The sequence below is a fragment of the Mandrillus leucophaeus genome, unplaced genomic scaffold (genome assembly GCF_000951045.1).
Source record: "Mandrillus leucophaeus isolate KB7577 unplaced genomic scaffold, Mleu.le_1.0 Scaffold689, whole genome shotgun sequence".
NCBI lineage: Eukaryota > Metazoa > Chordata > Mammalia > Primates > Cercopithecidae > Mandrillus > Mandrillus leucophaeus.
Window position 1 is genome coordinate 309,526 of NW_012107463.1, and position 26,124 is coordinate 335,649.

The 26,124-nt window shown below is 39.2% G+C and overlaps 1 protein-coding gene across 2 annotated transcripts in view; it reads left to right on the top strand.

Moving 5' to 3' along the window:
• Nucleotides 1–26,124, top strand: part of NETO2 (neuropilin (NRP) and tolloid (TLL)-like 2) — a 50,565-nt gene that overhangs the window by 17,184 nt on the left and 7,257 nt on the right. For both annotated transcript variants that reach the window (XM_012002452.1, XM_012002453.1), the window contains one exon: nt 5,439–5,667. In XM_012002452.1, the coding sequence (XP_011857842.1) occupies nt 5,439–5,667 (229 nt within the window). The remainder of the gene's footprint in view (nt 1–5,438; nt 5,668–26,124) is intronic.

Sequence of the window (26,124 nt, forward strand, 5' to 3'; positions counted from 1 at the left end):
AAAATTATAAAACATTTAGAGGAGAATATACGAAAAGAATCTTACTGGGTTAGACAAAGAGTTCTTAGATGCAACACCAGAAGAGTATCCATAAAAGAAAAATTTAGGCTGGGCACGATGGCTCACACCTGTAGTCTCAGAACTTTGGGAGGTTGAGGCGGGCGGATCTCAAGGTCAGGAGATTGAGATCATCCTGGCTAACATGGTAAAACCCCATCTCTACTAAAAATACAAAAAATTAGTTGGGCGTGGTGGCGGGCACCTGTAGTCCCAGCTCCTTGGGAGGCTGAGGCAGTAGAATGGCGTGAACCCAGGAGGTGGAGCTTGCAGTGAGCCGAGATCGCGCCACTGCACTCCAGCCTGGGCAACAGAGCAAGACTCCATCTCAGAAAAGAAAAAAAAAAGAAAAATGTATAAATTGGACTAATGAAAAAGCTTTTTTATGTGAAAGACACTGTTGAGTGGGGGAAAAAAAAAAACCACTGACTGGGAGAAAAAAAAAATCACCTATGAAAAGATATCTTTCATCCAGAACTCAAAACTCAACAATAAGAACAAAACCCAATTACAAAACAGATTTTAACAGATACTTCACCACAGAAGATTTAATCATTACAAAAATGCAAATTCAAACCACAATGAGATGGCACTATTCTCTGTTAGAATAACTGTAATTTAGAAAAATCACTCAGTGCTGGGAACTCTGTAGAGCAGCTGAAACTCGGATACATTCCTGGTAGGAGTGCAAAATGATAGAGCCGCTCTGGGAAACAGGTTGGTGGTTTCCTATAAAGTTACTGTGTGACTCAGCAGTCTCTTCTGGATGGGTACCCGGGAGAAATGAAAGCTTATGTTCATGGAAAAAACCTGTGTGTAAATATTCGTAACAACTTTATCTGTAATAACCAAAAACTAGAAATGTTTCAAGTGTTCTTTAGCTTTTGAAAGAATAGGCCAGGTGCGGTGGTTCACACCTATAGTTCCAGCACTTTGGGAGGCTGAGGCGGGGGGATCACTTGGGGTCAGGAGTTCAAGACCATCCTGGCTAACATGGTAAAACCCTGTCTCTACTAAAAATACAAAAAATGAGCTGGGCCTGGTGGCAGTGCCTGTAATCCCAACTACTTGGGAGGCTAAGGCAGGAGAATTGCTTGAACCCTGGAGGTGGAGGTTGCAGTGAGCCCAGATCACACTACTGCACTCCAGCCTGGATGATGAGCAAAAATTCCATCTCAAAAAATAAATAAATAAATAAACTGTGGTACATCCATATAGTAAAATCTAGTCAACAATAAAAAGGGACAAACTATAGCTACATTAACTCCAGATGCATCATGCTAAATGAAATGATCTAGACTCAAAGGATACATGCTGTGTGATTTCATTTATATGAAATTCTGGAAAAAGTGAACTACAGGACAAAGAACAGATCATTGCTTACCGGGGATGAAGACTGGAGATGGGTTTTGACTGCACAGTAACAGCACAGGAGAATTTGAGTGAGTTGTGGAACTGTTCTTGAAGTCTCAGCAAGGACTGAGTAGTGGATTGAGTAAAGCAAGCAGACTCAAAGAATTTGCTTTAGAAGTATAAATTGTCTCGTTAGAATTCAACTGTAAAGAGAAAAAATATATATAAATTGGTACAACCACTTTGGAGAGCTATTTCACATGTGCTCTGGTAAAGCTGAAAATAGTCACATGCTACCACACAAGTATACTTCTAGATTTATACCCAAATGAAATTGTCATACCTATGCATAATGAGAAGACAACAATGTTTACAGCAATATTAGCTAATTATAAAAGTAGAAGCAAGCTAAATGCCCAATAGGAGAATGGATACACAGTGATTTATTTCTATTATTGGTATGAGGTTTTAAAATATATGGAACAATACAACATATTTTTATAGATATGTAAGTATGAAAATATTAAATGTGCATTAAATAAGTGAAATTAAACAATATTTATTAGATCTCCTTACTCTAAATTGAAATATTCCATGAAAAGATAATTCCATATTCACAAATTTTTTAGGAGTATTACCTGGAATATTGACTATAGAAGAATGTTGTATTGCTTTTAATAAAAGTAAATCATTATTTAAAGGTAAAAAAATTATACAGTTGACATGGGAATTGGATCAAATTTTAAAATTTTAAATGTTTAAATGTGTAAATAGGCCAGGCACAGTGGCTCATGCTTATAAACCCAGCACTTTGGGAGGCTGAGACAGGTGGATCACTTGAGGTCAAGAGTTCAAAACCAGCCTAGGCAACATAGCAAAACCCCATCTCTACTAAAAATACAAAAAATTAGCCAGGCATGGTGGTGCACGCCTGTAGTCCCAACTACTCAGGAGTCTGAGGCACAAGAATCTCTTGAATCTGGGGGATGGAGGCTGCAGTGAGAGCCACGATCATGCCACTGAACTCCAGCATGGGAGACAGAGTGAGACTCTGGCTAAAAAAAAGGAAACCAAAAAAAAGTGTAAATAGATGGTTTTATTTAAGAAATCTAAATTAAATGTTAAAGGTCACCATAAGCCTTGAATACTAAATGTGAGAAACTAGTTAATGGGTGATGTTTAAGAAAAATATCCATTTATAAATATGAAAAGGAAGCCAGTCATGGTGGCCCATGCCTGCAGTGCCAGCACTTCAGGAGGCCAAAGCAGGAGGATCACTTGAGCCCGGGAGTTCAAGACCAGCCTAGACAATATGGCAAGACCCTGTCTCTATTTGTTAAATTAAAAATATATTTAAAAAATAAATATACAAAAGAAGGCATTGGTGTTTAAGAGTATACATTAGTGTTTTAGTCCACTTTTATCAGTGGCCTTTTCATGATAGTAGCTTTCTGGGGATTTCATTTCTGTTGGGGTCTTCAGAGGCTCCAATAAATAGCATCCCTTTTCTCTGCTGGAGTGCTGAACCAATTGAGAAATAAAAGTGTCAGCATGTAGGGAGTCGGAAAAGCCTCTTTACCATAGTGAAAGCTAGGATAGAAAGAGCAACGCAGAGAGATAATCTAATTAGTGTTGCCAACTCCTTACCCACCAGTTCTACCTCTCACCGAAGTCTAGAACAGCCCATTCCACTCCAGGGAAAGTTCACATCTGCAGAGCAGACCAGCCTACCCAGTCCCACTTCCTATGGGGGGAGGGAGAAAGAAACCATACTCCCACCATCCAGGTAACTTGCCCTGCCTCCCTGGGTAGGATACAGGGATAGGGTAAGAGGTCACTTACTTGATAAAAGATGCAAGTAAAAGATCCCTTCTCATGCAATCTGGAGTAAAAGAAAAGTAGTTCATGCTCTTCTCCCAACATTTCAATTTGTCAGATTTACGTTATGAATATTTCCCAAAAATTTGTTGAATTAAACAATTCAATATTTACAATAGAAAAGTGCTATGATTTATTATAATTTATCTTCATGTTTTTTAAAAAATATGTCTTTGAAGAGCATTTACTATAGCCTTATATAATACCGTATTTATTTGGATTAAGAGAAAAGCAGAGAGTAAATATAAATACTTGAGACAGCTTGATTATTTTACTGATACTTCTACCAAGTCATAATTTTACAAGCCTAGTCACTTTCTCATTGCCTGCCATGAGCAAGAATTATGCTGGATGAAACTGAGCCAGTGACCTTCCATTGGAAGACATCACAGTCTAGTGGAAAAGGGAAGTTATTACAGCATTAGTGCTCCCTACCACAGAGTGTGAGCAGAGGGTTTGGGTTATATAAGTGATGGAAAACTAATGAGAACTGGTGATGTATTTAAGAAAACATTGCTTCTATGTTAAAATACATGCATGAAGAGTTTGTAAAGTTTTGAACTGGAAATCCCATTTCATTACCAATTTTCCACCACTCTCACGGAAGTGGTGAACCAGTCATTTCAAAGAAACCAAAATTATTTAGTCAAAATTTAATTCTTTAAGCTGTATTTTGTAAGTTGTTCTCTCTTAGTGTTATGCCATCAAGGTATTTGGTGGAGTGGGGGAGAATATATGACATAACATTTTTGTTTTATTAATCCCTTTGAATTAAAGGGTAGGGGTGGCATACTGCTCCCTCAGAGTAATAGCTAGGAAGTGAATACTCATTAGATGTCTTGAATGGCAATTCAAAGGTAATCTTTATTTACTCACTCAAATTTTATTTTAATTGTAGAGTCACATATGAGCAACTAGAGCCCAAACAGGGAACACTGTGTGAGTATGTAAAGCACCTCATGGAATGGGAAGGACGCACATTTAGAGTCAGACCAACCTGGGTTTAATCCTTGCCACCGAATAACAGATTCATCTCTGCCCACAAAAAAACGTGATACCGGCCGGGCGCGGTGGCTCAAGCCTGTAATCCCAGCACTTTGGGAGGCCGAGGCGGGTGGATCACAAGGTCAGGAGATCGAGACTATCCTGGCTAACATGGTGAAACCCCGTCTCTACTAAAAATAAAAAAAAAAAAAAAAAAAACTAGCCGGGCGAGGTGGCGGGCGCCTGTAGTCCCAGCTACTTGGGAGGCTGAGGCGGGAGAATGGCGTGAACCCGGGGGGCGGAGCTTGCAGTGAGCCGAGATGGCGCCACTGCACTCCAGCCTGGGAGACACAGTGAGACTCCGTCTCAAAAAAAAAATAAAAAATAAAAAAAACGTGATACCTACTTCATTAGGCTCTTCTGGAGATTAATGTTTAAAATCCAAGTTCACAATGTAAGAGAAATTGTCAAACAACAATGGATCGAGAGTGTTTAGGAAATAACTTAGTACCATTTAGCTATAAAATTTGAATGGGGGGATGCTAACAGCTTCCTTTGATAGTACAGTTGATGTCTGCCTGTCTGAAAATGCAGATATTGTTAAGAGGTGAAATCATAAAGCAACCATGTAGAACAGTAGGATATTGTGTAAATAAATAATAGGACATCTGGGAATAGGTATGGCTAAGAATACAGATAAAAACATTTTTATATGATACAGCTAAAGTAGGATGTGTATAGCTTACAATTAAACACAGGTTTTTTAAATGTGCAGAAAAACTGAAAAGAAATTCACCAATCACATGCATTGTTGAAATAATAGAATTATGAGTGATTATTTTATTTTCTCCCCTGTCCAGTACCATGAGATTGCTTTTATAATGAGAAAAATGTGAGATAGTTATGCCTTGTGAACAAAAAGTTTCTTCTCTTTATAGACAAAACACAAAGTAACTTCCTTAATGCTTGGTTCCATTGTTAAAACAACCAGAGAAACAGATCATTAATCTTAGTTCCTCTAACTATTAGGCATCAGCCATTTATCTATTATGGTTTTCTGTCAGCTGTTACTATTTGGTGTACCATGTTGTCTGTGGAAAATAGAAATGGAAAAATTCAAATTAATGTATCTTTTTAAAAGCAGTGTTTTTGTGTTAATACTACAGATTTATTTGAGGTTCCTAGATTATCAAATGGAGCACTCAAATGAATGCAAGAGAAACTTCGTTGCAGTCTATGATGGAAGCAGTTCTATTGAAAACCTGAAGGCCAAGTTTTGCAGCACTGTGGCCAATGATGTAATGCTTAAAACAGGAATTGGAGTGATTCGAATGTGGGCAGATGAAGGTAGTCGGCTTAGCAGGTTTCGAATGCTCTTTACTTCCTTTGTGGAGCGTAAGTAAATAATTCCTATAGTATTGAGATCTTTTACATATTGTTCACTCATTCGCAATGCACTCAGCATTTACTTTTTAAAACTATTTATTTTAGGATGTATTTTTTTTGTTTTATTATAGCTCTTTTTAATGCAAGAATATTAAATTTAAAATGTTTTAAATTTTATTTAATTTTTGGAGATGGGGTCTTGATTTGTTGCCCAGGCTGGCCTTAAACTCCTGGGCTCAAGCGATCCTCTGCTTCACCCTCCCAAGTAGCTGGGACTACAGGCACATGGCACTATACCAGACAGCATTTACTTTTGACAAAAATATGCAAGTCACAAGGTAGAAGCAACTATATCTTGGTCCCTGTTCTCTTGGAATGGACTGTCATGGGTGAAAAAACCATGTTAGCATATCAATTGGAACACTCATTATAAAGGTATAAACAAGTGGTAGAGATTGCAGACAGGGAAGACTTACACTTTCTCTCAAGGTTTTCTAACTTAGTAGTAGTAGTAATTTAGCTTGGTGAATAGTTATGAATCCATGAAACTATGGTCATCAAATATTTATATATGCCATAGATCTTTTTCTTTTTAAATAACTTTAAACTTACAGAACATTATAAAAATGATAGAGTTCCCTATGTGCCATTCACTCAGATTCCCCTAATGCCAACATCTCTCAAAGCCGGAGTAAAACTGAAAATTAACACAGATAACACTATTATTAACTAAGCTATAGACCTAATTCCAGTATCTCTAGTTTTGCCATGAAGGTCCTCTTTATGATCCAGTTTCCCATATTGCTTTTAGTTGTCAAGTATCCTTAGCCTTCTCCATCTGTGACAGTTACTCTGTCTGTGTCTTTCCTGGGCACATTGTCAAGAGTACTAGCCAGTGTAGTAGAACGTCCATCAGTTTGAGTTTGTCTAATGTTTCCTAGGGATTCCACCGAGGCTGTGTATTTCTGTCAGGAATACCACAGAAACTGTGGTGCTCTTCTAACTACATCATGTCAGTGAAGCAGGGGTACATGGTATCATTTTGTCTTATTGCTGGTAATGTTAACTTTGATCACTTCCTTAAGGTGCTGCCAGTTTTCTTCACTAAAAAGTTGCTATTTTTTTTCTTTTCTAATTAATAAGTCTCTTTGAGTCTATGCCGACATCTCCTCACCCACTAATTTTAGCATCCATTGTTGGCTTCTGCCTGTAACAGTTACTACTGTAGGGTTTAGCTGATCATGATTTTCTGTTTCCATCATTCCTTCTGTATACGTTAATTAACATTCTGCTGTGAGAAAAACTATCCCTTTTCCTCACTTATTCAGTTATTAATAATTACATCAGTATGGGCTTATGGATATTTTATTTTATTCTGTTGTTATAATATTAATAATATTATTATTACGACCAGGCATCGTGGCTCACGCCTGTAATCCCAGCACTTTGGGAAGCCGAGGCAGCAGATCACTTGAGGTCAGGAGTTCGAGACCAGCCTCGGCAATGTGGTGAAACCCCCGTCTCTACTAAAAATACAAAAATTAGCTGGGCATAGTGGCAGGTGCCTATAGTCCCAGCTACTCAGGAGGCTGAGGTGGGAAAATCACCTGAGCCCAGGAGGTCAAGGCTGCAGTGAGCTAAGGTCACACCACTGCACTCCAGCCTGGGTGACCAGAGTGAGAATGTCTCAAAAAAAGTTACTTTTCTATGATACTAACATTATTTTGTTGCTCAAAACCCAAGCTTCAGCCATTGGAAGCGCCTTCAGTTTGCCTCCTGTGTCCTCTCAATGTACCCAATTAATAGTTTTTTAATTATTTTCTTACTTTATGGCAATTCTGGATGAACCAGGCTCAACTTGTGTTTTCTCTGACCCAACCCTAGATCAACCGTATTTCCAAGGAGCCCTTTCTTCATCTTACAGAGAGAAACCTGACTAACTTATCTAAAATGGATTAATTTGTTTAATCCTAATATACACAAAAAGTAACTTCACAATTGCTAATCCATATCCCTTTGAGAAATTTCCTAACAAAGTACCTTATGTACAGTTCTTTTTGTGTTTAGTTTTACTGTCAAGATACTGTTTTCCAGTTACTCAGGCTAGTGGTTTATATTTCATTTTGTGCCCCCACATCATGGTTTCTATACATTGTTTTTATGTGGGGGTTCTGGGAACATAACTGTTGTTCCTAGAGAGCCCACATCCCAAGAGGGACACTTGGAAGTGTCCTTGACTCCTTCATTCTCTGCCTTCCATTTCTACCCTCTCTCTGGATTTCTTTTTGCACAAATGAGCAGATACATGTGTATTTTCTTATGTGACATTTTTTCTTACTTGAAGGACAGCATTATTCTTTTACACTTTATTTTTTCAACTTAAAAGTATATCCTGGTCAGGTGCAGTGGCTCACACCTGTAATCCCAGCACTTTGGGAGGCCAAGGTGGGCGGATCACTTGAGGTCAGGAGTTTGAGACCAGCCTGGGCAACATGGCGAAACTCCGTCTCTGCTAAAAATACAAAAATTAGTAGGGCATGGTAGCATGCGCCTATAATTCCAGCTACTGGGGAGGGTGAGGCATGAAAATCGCTTGAAACCAGGAGGTGGAGGTTGCAATGAGCTGAGATCAGGCCATTGCACTCTCCAGTCTGTGTGACAGAGTGAGACCCTGTCTCAAAAAATATATATATATATCCTGGAAACCATTCCATATCAATTCATAGAGCACATTTTTATTTTATAGCTGCATAGTAGAGCATTGTATATAGCAACTTTATTTTATCTTCTACTTATGTTGGGCATATAGGTTATTCCCAATATTTGCAGTTATAAACAAGCTGCAGTGAATAATGTTATGTGTATGTCTTTCTGTATTGTTGGAGACATGTCATCAGGAAAATTCCTGGTAGTGGGATTGTTTGGTTAAAAAAAGTTGTGTAGTTTGGTTAGATACTGCCAAATACCCTTGCAGGAGGGTTGTAGCTTTTTTTTTTTCCAACTGCGGCAAAATATACATGGTATAAAATTTACCCTCAGTCACTTTTAAATGTACAAATCAGTGGCATTAAGTATATGCTCATTGTTGCGCAACCATCACCATTTTGTCTGGAGCATTTTTATCATCCCAAACTGAAACTCTATACCCATGAAACAGTTCCTTCCCGTTTTTTTCTCTCTCCCTATGCTGGTAACCTCTGTTCTACTTTCTGTCTCTATGAATTTCCGTATTCTAGGTAACTCATAGTAGAATCATATAATATTTGTCCTTTTATATCTGGCTTACTTCGCTTAGCATAAGGATTTCAAGGTTCATCCATGAAATCTTTTCATGGTTCATCCATGAAATCTTTTCATGGTTCATCCATGTGGTCATATGTATCAGAATTTTATTCTTTTTTTAAGGCTAAATATTCCATAAGTAAATGCCACATTTTCTTTATACATTCATTCATCTGTTGATGGATGCTTGATTGTTTCTACCTTTGGGTTATGATGAGTAATGCTGCTGTGTAGAATTGTTGGATCATATGGCAAATCTGTGTTTAAGTTTTTGAGGAACCAGCAAACTTTTCCACAGTCGCTGCACCATTTTATTTACACACCGACCAGCAGCACACAGAGGGTTCCGGTTTATCCACATCTTCACCAATACCTGTTATTTTTGGTACTTTTGGATAATAGCCATCCTAATATGTGTAAAGTAGCATCTCATTGTGGTTTTGATTTGCCTAACGATTGGTAATGTTGAGCATTTTTCCATGGGCTTCTTGGCTATTCATGTATCTTCTTTGCAGAAAGGTCTCTTCACGTCCTTTGCCCACTTTTGAATTTTTTTTTAAGTTGTAGACGTTCTCTGCATATTCTGGATATTCATCCCTTATTGTGTATGTGATTAGCAGACTTTTGCATTCTGTTTGTTGCCTTTTCACTCCCTTGATACAGTGTCCTTTCACGTACAAAAGTTTTTAATTTTGATGAAGCCCAATGTAATGTGGTTTTTGTTGTTGTTTGTGGTGTGATAATCCAAGAAATCACTGTCAAAACCAATGTCATGAAGCTTTTCTCATACGTTTTCTTCTGAGAGTTTTATAGTTTTAACTTTTGTAATACGTTTAGGTCTTTGATCTATCTGGAGTTAATTTTTGTATATAGTGTAAGTTAAGGCTCCAACTTCATTCTTTTTCATGTGGATATCCAGCTTTCCCAGGATCATTTTTTGAAAACACTGTCCTTTCCCATTGAATGGTCTTGACACCCCTGTCAAAAATCAATTAGACCTGGGCACAGTGGCATGAAATGTGAATGAACCATGAATAGCCAGTCTGTAGTCCCAGCTATACAGGAAGCTAAGGCAGGAGGATTGCTTGAGTCCAGGAGTTTCAGACCAGCCTGGGCAGGAGTTCAAGACCAGCCTGGTCAACATAGCAAAACCCCATCTCTGTTTTTCTTTAAAAAAAAAAAAAAAAAAAAAAGACCGTACACAGTGGCTCATGCCTGTAATCCCAGCACTTTGGGAGGCCAAGGTGGGTGGAACACCTGAGATCAGGAGTTTGATACCAGCCTGGCCAACATGACGAAACCCCATCTCAACTAAAAATACAAAATTTAGCCAGGCGTGGTAGCACACGCCTGTAATCCTAGCTTCTCGGGAGCCTGAGGCAGGACAATCGCTTGAACCTGGGAGGTAGAGGTCACGGTGAGGCGAGATTGCGCCACTGCACTCCAGCCTGGGCAACAGAACTAGACTCCGTCAAAAAAAAAAAAAAATTTATGTGAAGATTTGTTTCTGGCCTCTCAATTCCATTGGTCTATATGCCTGTTGTTATGCCAGTAGTAATTGTTTTGATTACTGTAAATTTGTAGTAAGTTTTGAAATCAGGACGTGTGAATCTTCCAACTTTTTTCTTGTTTTTCAAAATTGGATTGGCTATTCATGGTTCATTCACATTTCATGAATTTTAGGATGACTTTTTCTATTTCTGCAGAAACACTGTTGGGATTTTCAAAGGGATCATTTTAAATCTGTGGCTCACTTTGAATAATATTGTCATCTTAACTGTATGAAGTCTTCCCATTCATGAACACAGGATATATATTCCCAATGATTTTTCATCTTTAATTCATTCAGCAATGTTTTGTAGTTTTCAGCATACAAGTGTTTTGCCTCCTTGGTTAAATTTATTCCTAATATTTTATTCTTTTTAATGCTATTATACTGGAATTATTTTCTTAACTTCCTTTTCTAATTGTTAATTGGCAGCATTTAGAAATGCAACGGATTTGTGTATGTGGGTTTTGCATCCAGCAACTTTGTTGACTTAGTTTATTAGCTCTAACAGGGGGTGTGGGTGGGTGGGTGGGTGTGATCTTTAGGGTTTTCTGCATGTAAGAATGTGTTATTTGTGAACAGAGAAAATCTTACATCTTCCTTTCCAATTTGGATACCTTTCATTTTATTTTCTTGCCTAATTGCTCCAACCAGAACTTCCAGTATATATTCAATAGAAGTGAAATTGGGTATCTGTCTTATTCTTGATCTCAGTGGAGCTCTGTCCTTCACTACTGATTATGATGGTAGCTCTGGGTTTCTCATATATGGCCTTTGTCATGTGAAGGAAGTTTTTTTTTTTTTTCTATTCATAGTTAATTGAATGTTCTTATCATGAAAGGCTGTTGAATTTTGTCAAATGCTTTTTTAAAAATTCATTGAGCTGATCATGTAGTTTTTTTCCCTTACTGTAAATGTGATGTATTAAATTGGTAGGCTTTTGTATATTGAACCACTCATGCATTCTGGGAATAAATCCCACTTGTTCTTGGTGTATAATCGTTTTATATGTTGCTGAATTCTGAAGTAGTAATTTTCTTGAGGATTTTTATGTTAACATTCGTAAGGGATATTGGTCTTTAGTTTTTTGTGTGTACCTTTTCTAGCTTTGGTATCAGAGTAATTCTGGCCTCATAGAATGAGTAACTAGTGTTCTGGCCTCATAGAATGAGTAACTAGTGTTTGTTCTTCAACTTTTTCAAAGAGTTTGAGGATTAGTGTTAACTTTTTTTATTATTACGATACTTGAAGTTCTGGGATACATGTGCAGAGTGTGCAGGTTTGTTACATAAGTATACACCTGCCATGCTGGTTTGCTGCATCCATCAACCCATCATCTATATTTCTCCTAATACTATCCCTCCCCTAGGCCCCCACCCCCCAACAGGCCCCAGTGTGTGATGTTCCCTCCCCTCCCTGTGTCCATGTGTTCTTATACTTCAACTCCCACTTAGGAGTGAGAGCAGGCAGTGTTTGGTTTTGTTCCTGTGTTAGTTTGCTGAAAATGATGGTTTCCCGCTTCATCCATGTCCCTGCAAAGGACATGAACTCATCCTTTTTTATGGCTGCCTAGTATTCCATGGTATATATGTGCCACATTTTCTTTATCCAATCTATCGTTAATGGGCATTTGGGTTGATTCCAAGTCTTTGCTATTATGAATAGTGCTGCAATAAATATACGTGTGCATGTGTCTTTATAGTAGAATGATTTATAATCCTTTGGGTATATATCCAGTAATGAGATTGCTGAGTCAAATGGTATTTCTAATTCTAGATCCTTGAGGAGTCTCCACACTCTTCCACAATGGTTGAACTAATTTACACTCCCACCAACAGTGTAAAAGCGCTGTTTCTCCACATCCTCTCCAGCATCTGTTGTTTTCTGACTTTTTAGTGGTAGCCATTCTAACTGGTGTGAGATGGTATGTCATTGTGGTTTTGATTTGCATTTCTGTAATGACCAGTGATTATGAGCTTTTTTTCATATCTTTGTTGGCTGCATAAATGTCTTCTTTTGAGAAGTGTCTGTTCATATCCTTCACCCACTTTTTGATGGGATTGATTTTTTTTTTCTTGTAAACTTGTTTTAAGTTCCTTGTAGATTCTGGATATTAGTCCTTTGTCAGATGGATAGATTACAAAAATTTTCCCCCATTCTGTAGGTTGCCTGTTCACTGTGGTAATAGTTTCTTTTGCTGTGCAAAAGCTCTTTAGTTTAGTTAGATCCATTTGTCAATTTTGGCTTCTGTTGCCATTGCTTTTGGTATTTTAGTCATGAAGCCTTTGCCCATGCCTATCTCCTGAATGGTATTGCCTAGGTTTTCTTCTAGGGTTTTTATGGTTTTAGCTCTTAGGTTTAAGTCTTTAGTCTATCTTAAGTTAATTTTTGTATAAGGTCCAGTTTCTGGAAGGGGTCCAGTTTGAGTTTTCTGCATATGGCTAGCCAGATTTCCCAATACCATTAAATAGGGAATCCCTTCCCCATTGCTTGTTTTTGTCAGATTTGTCAAAGATCAGATGGTTGTAGATACGTGGCGTTATTTCTGAGGCCTCTATTCTGTTCCATTGGTCTATATATCTGTTTTGGTACCAATACCTTGCTGTTTTGGTTACTGTAGCCTTGTAGTATAGTTCGAAGTCAGGAAGCATGATGCCTCCAGCTTTGTTCTTTTTGCTTAGGATTGTCTTGACTATACAGGCTCCATTTTGGTTCCATACGAAATTTAAACTAGTTTTTTCTAATTCTGTGAAGAAAGTCAAATGGTAACTTGATGGGGATAGCATTGAATCTATAAATTACTTTGGGCAGTATGGCTATTTTCACGATATTGATTCTTCCTATCCATGAGCATGGAATGTTTTTCCATTTGTTTGTGTCCTCTCTTATTTCCTTAAGCAGTGGTTTATAGTTCCCCTTGAAGAGGTCTTTCACATCCCTTGTAAGTTGTATTCCTAGGTGTTTTATTCTCTTTTTAGCAATTGTGAATGGGAGTTCATTCATGATTTGGCTCTCTGTTTGTACACCTATTGGTCTATAGGAATGCTTGTGATTTTTGCACATTGATTTGTATCCTGAGACTTTGCTGAAGTTGCTTATCAGCTTAAGGAGATTTTGGGCTGAGACAATGGGGTTTTCTAAATATACAATCATGTCATTTGCAAACAGAGACAATTTAACTTCCTGTTTGAATATCCTTTATTTCTTTATCTTGCCTAATTGCCCTGGCCAGAACCTCCAATACCATGTTGAATAGTAGTGGTGAGAGAGGGTATCCTTGTCTTGTTCCAGTTTTCAAAGGAAATGCTTCCAGCTTTTGCCCATTCAGTGTGATATTGGCTGTGGGTTTCTCATAAATCGCTCTAATGATTTTGAGATACATTCCATCAATACCTGGTTTATTGAGAGTTTTTAGCATGAAGGAGTGTTGAATTTTGTAGAAGGCCTTTTCTGCATCTATTGAGATAACAATGTGGTTTTTCTCATTGGGTCTGTTTATGTGATTGATTCGCGTATGCTGAATCAGCCTTGCATCCGAGGGATAAAGCTGACTTGATTGTGGTAGATAAGGTTTTTGATGTGCTGCTGGATTTAATTTGCCAGAATTTTACTAAGGGTTTTCACCTCGACGTTCATCAGGGATATTGGCCTGAAATTTTCTTTTTTGTTGTGTCTCTGCCAGGTTTTGTTACCAGGAAGATGCTGGCCTCATAAAGTGAGTTAGGGAGAAGTCCCTCTTTTCTCTTGTTTGGAATACTTTCAGAAGGAATGATACCAGCTCCACTTTGTACCTCTGGTAGAATTCGGGTGTGAATCCATCTGGTCCTGGGCTTTTGTTGGTTGGTAGGCTATTAATTACTGCCTCAATTTCAGAACTGGTTATTGATCTATTCAGAGATTTGACTTCTTCCTGGTTTAGTTTTGGGAGGGTGTATGTGTCCAGGAATTTATCCATTTCTTCTAGATTTTCTAGTTTATTTGCATAGAGGTATTTATAGTATTCTCTGATGGTAATTTCTATTTCTGTGGGATCAGTGGTGATATCTCCTTTATCATTTTTTATTGTGTCTATTTGATTCTTCTCTCTTTTCTTCTTTATTAGTCTGGCTAGCGGTCTATCTATTTTGTTAATCTTTTCAAAAAAACAGCTCCTGGATTCATTGATTTTTTGAAGGGTTTTTTTTGTGTCTCTATCTCCTTCAGTTCTGCTCTGATCTTAGTTATTTTGTCTTCTGCTAGCTTTTGAATTTGTTTGCTCTTGCTTCTCTAGTTCTTTCAATTGTGATGTTAGGGTGTCAATTTTATATCTTTGCCACTTTCTCTTGTGGGCATTTAGTGCTATAAATTTCCCTCTAAACACTGTGTTAGCTGTGTCCCAGAGATTCTGGTACTTTGTGTCTGTTCTCATTGGTTTCAAAGAACTTACTTATTTCTGCCTTAATTTTGTTATGTACCCAGTAGTCATTCAGGAGCAGGTTGTTCAGTTTCCATGTAGTTGTGTGGTTTTGAGTAAGTTTCTTAATCTTGAGTTCTAATTTGATTGCACTGTGGTCCGAGAGACTATTTGTTATGATTTCTGTTCTTTTGCATTTGCTAAGGAGTGTTTTACTTCCAATTATGTGGTCAATTTTAGAATAAGTGTGATGTGGTGCTGAGAAGAGTGTATATTCTGTTGATTTGGGGTGAAGAGTTCTGTAGATATCTATTAGGTCCGCTTGGTCCAGAGCTGAGTTCAAGTCCTGGATATCCTTGTTAATTTTCTGTCTCGTTATCTGTCTAATATTGACAATGGGTTGTTAAAGTCTTTCGCTATTATTGTGTGGGAGTCTAAGTCTCTTTGTAGGTCTCTAAGAACTTGCTTTATGAATCTGGGTGCTCCTGTATGGGGTGCATATATATATTTAGGATAGTTAGCTCTTGTTGCATTGATCCCTTTACCCTTCAGCATTGATCCCTGTAATACCCTTCTTTGTCTTTTTTTTTTTTTTTATCCTTGTTGGTTTAAAGTCTGTTTTATCAGAGACTAGGATTGCAACCTCTGATTTTTTTTTCTTGCCATTTGCTTGGTAAATATTCCTCCATCTGTTTATTTTGAGCCTATGTGTGTCTTTGCACATGAGTTGGATCTCCTAAATACAGCACACTGATGGGTCTTGACTCTTTATCCAATTTGCCAGTCTGTGTCTTTTAATTGGACCATTTAGTCCATTTACATTTAAGGTTAATATTGTTATGTGTGAATTTGATCCTGTCATTTTGATGGTAGCTGGTTATTTTGCCCATTAGTTGATGCAGTTTCTTCATAGTGTTGATAGCCTTTATAATTTGGTATGTTTTTGCAGTGGCTGGTACCAGTTTTTCCTTTCCATATTTAGTGCTGCCTTCGGGAGCTCTTGTGAGGCGGACCTGGTGGTGACAAAGTCTCTCACCATTTGCTTGTCTGTAAAGGATTTTATTTCTCCTTTGCTTATGAAGCTTAGTTTGGCTGGATATGAAATTCTGGGTTGAACATTCTTTAAGAACGTTGAGGCTGGGCACGGTGGCTCACACCTGTAATCTCAGCACTTTGGGAAGCCAAGGCTGGTGGATCACGAGGTCAGGAGTTCAAGACCAGCTGGCCAAGATGGTGAAACCCCATCTCTACTAAAAATATAAAAATTAGCTGGGCGTGCTGGCGGGCGCCTGTAATCCCAGCTACTCGTGAGGCTGGGAGAATTGCTTCAACCCACTGAACCCAGGAGACAGAGGTTGCAGTGAGCCAAGATTGTGCCACCGTGACAGAGCGAGACTCTATCACACACACAAAAAAAACAATGTTGATTATTGGCCCCCACTCTCTTCTGACTTTTAGGGTTTCTGCAGAGAGATCCGCTGTTAGTCTGATGGACTTACTTCCCTTTGTGGGTAACCCGACCTTTCTCTCTGGCTGCCCTTAACATTTTTTCCTTCATTTCAACCTTGGTGAATCTGATGATTATGTGTCTTGGGATTGCTCTTCTCGAGGAGTATCTTTGTGGTGGTCTCTGTATTTCCTGAATTTGAATGTTGGCCTTCCTCGCCAGGTTGGGGAAGGTTTGCTTGGATAATATCCTGAAATGTGTTTTCCAACTTGGTTCCATTCTCCCTGTCACTTTCAGGTACACCAGTCAAACGTAGGTTTGGTCTTTTCATATAGTCCCATATTTCTTTGGAGTCTTTCTTCGTTCCTTTTCTTTCTTTTTTCTCTAATTTTGTCTTCCTGCTTTATTTCATTAAACTGATCTTCAATCCCTGATATCCTTTCTTCCACTTGATCCATTCAGCTGTTGATACTTATGTATGCTTCACGAAGTTCTCATGCTGCGTTTTTCAGCTCCGTCAGGTCATTTATGTTCTTCTCTAAACTGGTTGTTCTAGTTAGCAATTCCTCTAACCTTTTCTCAAGGTTCTTAGCTTCCTTGCATTGGGTTAGAACATGCTCCCTTAGCTCGGAGAAGTTTGTTATTACCCACCTTGTGAAGCCTACTTCTGTGAATTCGTCAAACTCATTCTCCATCCAGTTTTGTTCCCTTGCTGGCGAGGGGTTGTGATCCTTTGGAGGAGAAGAGGCGTGGTTTTTGGAATTTTCAAACTTTTTGCACTGTTTTTCCTTATCTTCATGGATTTATCTACCTTTGTTCTTTGATGTTGGTGACCTTCGGATGTGGTTTATGTATGGATGCCCATTTTATTGATATTGATGCTATTCCTTTCTGTTAGTTTTCCTTCTAACAGTCAGGCCCCTCTGCTGCAGGTCTGCCGGAGTTTGCTGGAGGTCTACTCCAGACCCTGTTTGCCTGGGTATCACCAGTGGAGGCTGCAGAATAGCAAAGATTGCTGCCTTTTCCTTTCTCTGGAAGCTTTGTCCCAGAAGGGCACCCACCAGATGCCAGCTGGAGCTCTCCTGTGTGAGGTGTCTGTCGACCCCTGCTGGGAGGTGTCTCCCAGTCAGGAGGCACGGGGGTCAGGGACCCACTTGAGGAGGCAGTGTGTCCCTTAGCAGAGCTCAAGTGCTGTGCTGGGAGGTCTGCTGCTTTCTTCAGAGCTGGCAGGCAGGAGCATTTAAGTCTGCTGAAGCTGCACCCACAGCCACCCCTTCCCCCAGGTGCTGTCCCAGGGAGACGGCAGTTTTATCTATAAGCCCCTGACTAGGGCTGCTGCCTTTCTTTCAGAGATGCCCTGCCCAAAGAGGAGTAATCTAGAGAGGCAGTCTGGGTACAGCAGCTTTGCTGAGCTGCAGTGGGTTCTGCCCAGTTCAGATTTCCCGATGCTTTGTTTACACTAGGAGGGGAAAACCACCTACTCAAGCCTCAGTAATGGTGGATGCCCCTCCCCCTACCAAGCTCCCAGGTCGACTTCAGATTGCTGTGCTGGCAGTGAGAATTTCAAGCCAGTGGATCTTAGTCTGAAGGGCTCCGTGGGGGTGGCGGGGAGGGTGGGATCTGCTGTTGGCTCCCTGGCTTCAGCCCCCTTTCCAGGGGAGTGAATGGTTCTGTCTTGCTGGTGTTCCAGGCACCAGTGGGGTATGAAAAAAAAACTCCTGCAGCTAGCTCAGTGTCTGCCCAAATGGCCACCAGTTTTATGCTTGAAACCCAGGTCCCTGGTGGAGTAGGCACCCAAGGGAATCTTCTAGTCTGTGGGTTGTGAAGACCATGGGAAAAGTTTAGTATCTGGGCCGGAATGCACCATCTCTCATGGCTTCCCTTGGCTAAGGGAGGAAGTGCCCCAACCTCTTGCGCTTCCCGGGTGAGGTGACCCTCCACCCTGCTCCTTCTTGCCCTCTGTGGGCTGTACCCATTGTCTAACCAGTCCCAGTGAGATGAGCCAGGTACCTTAGTTGGAAATGCAGAAATCACCTGCCTTCTGCCTTGATCGCATGGGAAGCTGCAGACTGGAGCTGTTCCTATTCAGCCATCTTGCCCTGGAATCAACCGATTGGTGTTAATTCTTTACATGTTTAGTAGAATTCACCAGTGAAGCCATGTGATCCAGAGCCTTTCTTTGTTGAGAAGTTCTGGGTTCTTTTTTTAATCTCCTTGTTAGTTTTAGGCCTATTCAGATTTTCTTTGGCTTCATTTTGCAGTTTTGTTTGATTGTGTGTTTCTAGGAATTAGTCCATTTCCTCTAGGTTGTCAGTTTGTTGGCATACAGTTGTTCTTAGTATTCACTTATGATTCTTTCTATGTATGTAAGATCCGTAGTCATGTCTCCAGTTGCATTTCTGATTTTAATAATTTGAGTCTTTTTGTTCTTAATTCTAGCCAAAGGTTGGTCAGTTTTGTTGATCTTTTCAAAGAACCAAGTTTTGGGTTTTTGCTCTTTTTCTGTTTTCTGTTTTATTTATTGTCACTCTAGTCTTTATTATTTTGTTACTTCTGCTAGCTTTGAATTTAGTTTGTCTTCTTTCCGTAGTTCCTTAAGGTATAAAGTTAAGCTGTTGATCTAAGTTGTTTCTTCTTTTTTAACGTAGGCATTTATAGGTGTAAATTTCCCTTTTACTACTGCTTTTACTGCTCCCCATAAGTTTTGGCATGTTTTGGGTTTCATTTGTCTCAAGGGTATCTTATAATTTCCCTTGGATTTCTTTTTCGAAATCACAAGTTTAAAAGTTTTGTAAGAGTGTGTAGTTGAATTTACACAGACTTGTGAATTTTTTTATTTTCCTTCAGTTTTTGATATCTAGTTTCATTCCATTTTGATTTGAAAATAAATTTTATATTATTTCAGTCATTTAAAATATATTAAGACTTGTTTTGTGGCTGAACATACGTAGTCTATTCTAGAGAGTGTCTGATGTGTACTTGAGAAAAATGTGTATTCTGTTACTGGGTGGAATTTTCTGTATATGTTAGGTCCATTTGGTCTATAGTGGTGTTCAGGTCCTTTATTTTCTTATTGATATTCTGCCTGATCATTCTGTCCTTTATTGAAAGTGGGGTGTTGAAGTCTCCAATTACTATTGTACAAGTATCTACTTCTCCCATCAGTTCTATCAATGTTTGTTTTGTATATTTTAGGGCTCCTTTGTTTTTAGTCCATATATGTTTATAATTGTTATATCTTCTGGGTGAATTGACCCTTTTATCAATATACCATGTCCTTTTTTATCCAAATATACCATGTCCTTTTTTATCCAAGACTAGTATTGCCACCCCCCCAGCTGTCTTTTAGCAACTATTTGCATGGAATATCTTTGTCCATCCTTTTACTTTCAACTTTTTTTTATCTTTAAAGTGAGTGCCCTACAGGCAGCATATAGTTGAGTCTTGTTATTTTCCATCAATTCTGCAATCTCTTCTTTTGATTGGAGGGTTTATTTATGTTTAATTGCTGATGAGGAAGGACTTCGGTCACTTTGCTACTTGTTTTCTGTGTGTCTATAGCTTTGTTGTCTCTCCTCCACTACTGCCTTCTTTTCTTTAATTGATTTTTTTGTAGTGATAAGTTTTGATTCCCTTCACATTTCCTTTTGTGTATATTTTATAAATATGTTCTTGTGGTTACCGTGGATATTGTGTTTTTATGAACTGCTTAAGTTTTTAAAAATTATCTTCACTATTTGGTAAGCATGTGGGAAGTTTTTCTTACTAAAAGTTGTAGCTCATATACAGACAACCACCACAACTTAAAAGTGGAGAAATTTTGAGGACAGATTTTAGGATTCTTCTTTGGGTTCCTACGCCAGGCACAGTGGCTCATACATGTAATTCCAGCTTTTGTGGGGCCGAGGCGGGTGGATCGCTTGAGCTCAGGAGTTTGAGACCAGCCTGCCTAGCCAACATGGTGAAACCCCATCTCTACTGAAAATACAAAAATTAGCTGGGCGTGGTGGTATGCACCACTGAGGAAACTGAGATGGGAGGATCGCTTGAGCCCAGGAGGCAGAGGTTGCAGTGAGCTAAGATTGCACCACTGCACTCCAGCCTGAGTGACAGAGAAAGACCCCGTCTCAAAAAAATAAATAAATAAACAAAACCTTTCTTTAGGTTCCTGAAAAATCAAGTGAATAAAATACCACCAGGAAAAACTGTTTCTGCTATATTTCTTTGCTTTTCTATCTCCTTAAACTCCTCAGCCAATTAGCTAAGGATTAAAAAAAAAAATCCAAGGGATACATCAGTACTTACTAATTTTTTTTAGTTTTGCTTATCATAAATGCAGATCATATTATAGTAGCTTTGGCAAAATCTGCTTTCCAATATAACATCATTTTTTTACTTGAATTCGAATGGCCCTTAACTTTAATCTACATTTGGGCAGGGCTGGTTAGCCTCTCCCAACTGTCTGTTTCCTCAGATTCATCTCCTATATGAAGAAAAATACCATTTTAAGACCCATCTGAACTGCCCAGGTATAGTTGAGTTTGTATGTTCACATTTATTTTAAAATTATAAGTGGTGTATCTTATCTGTTGTCATGAAAAGAAACAAATATTTTGGCTTTTATATCCTGACTGATGAATGTGGTGTAATGGTAAGCTGTATGATTTGTGCAAATACAGAGTTTGTAAATACAAAAGTGTAACAGTAAGATATCAGATATTTTTGATAAATTTGAAAATTAATAGTTTTTCTCAATCTTATAATTTCAAGGCATTATATTATTCCATGGATTCTGTATTAAAATCAAGACTGTTTATGACCATACACAGGTTTTCTTATAGCTGAACTCTTCTATCCAGAAATTTAAAGGTCTTCATGAGATGCCAGATGGTCAATTGGGTTATGAAGTCAGTTTGGTCAACTAGCCTTCCTACCTGCTTTCCATTCATTTCTTTGGCATTTGTCATGTGAGGTACTGTGTTTGATGCTAGGAAGATACAAACATGCATGGAACAGGACCTGCCCTATGCCCTAAAGGGTTTTCCAGTCAGTTAGGTAAGGTGACATAGGCAAATAGTGACAGTGCAGGACTGACCGTAATGAAGACCCTTTGAGACATAAAACAAAGTGTTCTCCTGTTAAATATCCAAGTTCCTTCGAACAGGCAGCATCAGTTATGGAGGAGATGGTGTTTGAGTGCAGGTCCTTTGAGTGTGTCCTTGAGAGTAGGTATATTTTGAAGGTAGAAATGTTCATTGAGGCTGTTATTTTAGACAGAAGCAATAAAATGAGCAAAGCATTGAAGCAGAGCTAAGGTGGGCTACAAAAAGTGTGTGGTAGAGGGAGTGGCAGAGAAAGGAGACAGGAAAGGTAGAGTAAAACTGGAATATGGGCTGAGCGCAGTGGCTTACGCCTGTAATCCCAGCACTTTGGGAGGCTGAGGCGGGCGGATCACGAGGTCAGGAGTTCAAGACCATCCTGGCCAACACTATGAAACCCCGTCTCTACTAAAAATACAAAAAATTAGCCGGGCGTGGTGGTGTGGCGCCTGTAGTCCCAGCTACTCGGGAGGCTGAGGCAGGAGAATGGCGTGAACCCAGGAGGCGGAGCTTGCAGTGAGACGAGATCGCGCCACTGTACTCCAGCCTGGGCCACAGAGCGAGACTCCGTCTCAAAAAAAAAAAATAATGGAATACAAAGCCCTTTGAAAAAAATCAAAGGGAAAATGTAGACTCATCTTACAGGCATCAGGGAGTTGGCACTATAAAGTAACATCTTTAGCTCTGTGCCTTAGCTGGGGCATGGAGATGAGTTAAGAGTTTACTTCCATAGTCACAGCAGGAAGCCCTGGAGGTCTGAACCTAAGCAGGGGCAGTGAGGACAAAGAAGAGTGGGGAAACGGAATCCACAGGATTCAATGACCCATTCAATGAAGGCTAAAAGAATGAGTCAGACACCTACAATTTTGAGTCTGACTGACTTGGAAAATGAAAACTGAACAGACAAGATGGAGAAAGTGTCATGTTTTGGACATGGTGAGCTCCTTGGGCAGCTGGAAATGTCAGGAGCTCATGTGGCATTTGCTGAGAGTGAACTTTGCTGCTGCCACTTCCTTCACCAGGGAGAGAACCTAAGCATGTTCCTAAACTTTTTTAAATTTGAGAACTTTTCAGACTTAAAAAACTATGCAGAGGCTGTTTCACTATGTGAAATAATTACAAATCAGTGCTTTATACAAAGACGTAGCTAACAAGAAAGCCTTTTAGCCTTCTTATTTTTCCCTCGGTTTCTGTGTGCCCAGCCTCTGCACCTGTGCTGTCCGGTCCAGTGTCCGCCAGCCACCTGCAGCCTCAGCACTTGTGTAACGTGGCCCGTCTAAACTGACGTGTGCTATCATTATAAAAATGACTCCCAGATGTCAGAGGCTTGGTATGAAATAAAGAATGTAAAGTATCTCACTAACAGTATTTTATGCTATATGTTAAAATGAGAATATTTAGGAAATTGTTTCAGGGCTTCCAGCAGCACCCCCATTTTAGGTGCCTTGCTGGAAGACTCTAGGACCCAGCATTCATTTGTACTATACTCACAGCTGGGATGGACGACAACAAAAGGGAGCCACCAGGGAGAAGCTGCCAGGGTTTGGACCTATCCTTGCGCAGGTCTGCATACCGCGTCCTTTCCATGAGGGGCATTCTGAGTATGCCTGTTTCTCCAACAACGGCAAATGTCCTTGGGCTGGACACAGTGGCTCACACATGTAATCCCAGCTCTTTGGGAGGCCAAGGTGGAAGGATTGCTTGAGACCAGCCTGGGCGATATAATGGGACAACATCTCTACAAAAAAAAAACCAAAAACACAGTTTTAAATGAGTTGGGCATGGTGGTGCACACCTGTGGTTCCAGCTACTCTGGAGGTTGAGACAGGAGGATCACTTGAACCCCGAAGGTTGAGGCTGCAGTGAGCTATGAATCATGCCACTGCATTCCAGCCTGGGCAACAGAGCGAGACTCTGTCTCCAAAAAAAATAAAAATGCGATAGCACATATGCAGTGTTTCTGCCCAGAGAAGCCCATTAGAAGGCCAGGCGCGGTGGCTCAAGCCTGTAATCCCTGCACTTTGGGAGGCCGAGATGGGCGGATCATGAGGTCAGGAGATCGAGACCATCCTGGCTAACATGGTGAAACCCCATCTCTACTAAAAAATACAAAAAACTAGCTGGGCGCGGTGGCGGGCGCCTGTAGTCCCGGCTACTTGGGAGGCTGAGGCAGGAGAATGGCATAAACCCGGGAGGCAGAGCTTGCGGTGAGCTGAGATCTGGCCACTGCACTCCAGCCTGGGCGACAGAGCCAGACTCCGTCTCAAAAAAAAAAAAAGCAGCCCATTAGAGACTCAGCATCCAAGGTTCCTATCAGGATCTGGTCACATAGGCACCCTCTGCTTTGCATGTATCAAAATTTCAAACTCTTATCAGGAAAGCAAGTATTTGGCATAAATGACATCTTTTATACAAAGTCTAGGTACAATGAAGTTAGGGAATGGATGGCACCCAAGGGCCAGTCTTGCAAGCAGAACCTTCCAAAGGTAGCACCCTCAGGCCTGCTATAATGTTAACTATTTCTGCACAGATATGTTGGGTTCAATAAACTATATAAGTCAAATTAATTCCACCAATTTCTTTTTTACTTTTTAATGTGGCTACTTGCTCACATTTTTTACTCACATATTTATTTTGGACAGCACTGGTCTATATCCATGATGAGAAATTCTTCTTTAATGTGTTTTAGTTAAGGTATTTTCTCTGTATACACTAATTTGTTGTTGTTGTTAATACAAATCTTGATAATTAAACAGGTGAAAAGCCTCCCTCAAGTGATATCTTTATATTAACTAATCACCAAATGTAAGACTTAAGTTTAAATTGTAAGGCTGCAATAGATTTAACTTTGTATCCCAAATTTAGCTTTATCACCCAAGAACAAGAAGAAAGCCGCCCCTTCAGAAAAAGTGTGTGTGATTAAAATAAGGGATTTAACAGAGTTTTTTAAAAACAAGAGCCAGCTGGAAAAACCTCCATTTGGAAAGCAAATTTCAGAGCTCCAATTAGTAAATTTTTTCATGCTTATCACTAATTCAAATTATTGAACTGTTTCTTTTGTTCTCCTCTAAGCTGTGATTTGTAATTGTTACGATTTCATCCATGGAAACAATTCGTATTTCAGAAGAGATTTATATAAGTGGGCTAATTCTGCATGAGAGATTCAGTTCATGCCTACCCATTGTAGATTGCAGATATAACTGAAATAGAATAATTTTGCTAAAATGGATGATACAGAATAGCAATCAGGATATATTTGGCTTCTTCCCAGGCACTGAATACTAATACATACCTCACTCTTTAAGAAAGATATGATTTTAGGAAAATAATTTCTAGGACTAGAACTGTGAAAGCAGCAGCAGACATTTTTATTAGAATAAACCCGTAATATGATTTTCGGTGACATACTGCCCGCGGACCCCCTGCAGGCTTTGCTGAAGGACAGCCATCCTTCAGCATCATTGCCACATCTCTTTGAAATTGGGGGAGACATAAAATCCCAGCCCTCCCCTTCCTTTCCACACCGTGACCCAGCAGTGAGGAACGGCAGAAAGAGAGTCCTCAGGCTATAAGTGGAGTTAATAACTGGCACTATTTTTGCTGTCTTTTATTTATATAAAGACTTGTAGTTCAATCATGTTATTATTTGAATTGAAGCATACCATTAAAATCCCATATCAATAACTGATGCTTGATTGTCATTTCCACCAGCCATGCTTACCCAGTGAAAAGCCATAAAGGTTAATGTAGGTGTAATTATTAATATAACTCACATTTCTGTGAAACAAAATCTGACAATATCAGTGCTGTTTTCTAATCGCTTTAAATAATATGGAGAGCAGTTGTAAAGAATTTATAATAAAAACTGAAGACATTTTCCTCTCACTGCTCAATCAGTGATGAACATGGAGTGGTAAACCTGTCTTTAAGGCCACCTTTGAAGTTATAAAGAGCCATCAAAGAGGGGGTCACATAATGTTCTGTAGATAAACCTTAAAAACCAGTGACAGTTTTATTCATGAAATCCGAATGCCAGGGACCCACAATGCTGTTTATTACCTCATTCAGCCTGTCTTGAAAATTGCTTATCTTTCCTACATCCCCTTTTTGTGAACTAGATAAAATAGGTAGTAGAATAGAACATAATATACAATTATATTGTATGTAATAGAATTACAGTGTGGTATATAAATTTAAAAAAACTCCAGTTTGTAGAAATGAGGAAATCAAAAATGGTGCATGTTTCTCTTGGCCATTTTTTAATATTTTTCAGTGCCCCCATCAGTATAATACAGTTTTATGATATCTATGACAAACCCAAGTAGATGCACTAGCTAATTTTGTAGCGTGAATAAAACACCACCATACACTCCCCAGCCCTCAATATGATGGCATGTTTGTGTAACTGACACCTGTTGTCTTTCCGATGAGCTGGAACCATCAATGTTATCTGAGAATCATGAAGTAATTATTTCAATGGTTTTAGTGATACCATTTTGACAGGTTAGCCATTTCTGGATAAATTACTTATTAGATATATACATCATTTGAACTTAAATCTAAAACAGAAGTATCATGATTGAGACCACTACTTCCATAATCTCATCAAATTTTAGAACCAGAAGTTTGAGATACACTGTATTCCATCCCCTTCATTTTAAAAGAGGAAGCCGAGGCCCAAGGAGGTTAAATACCT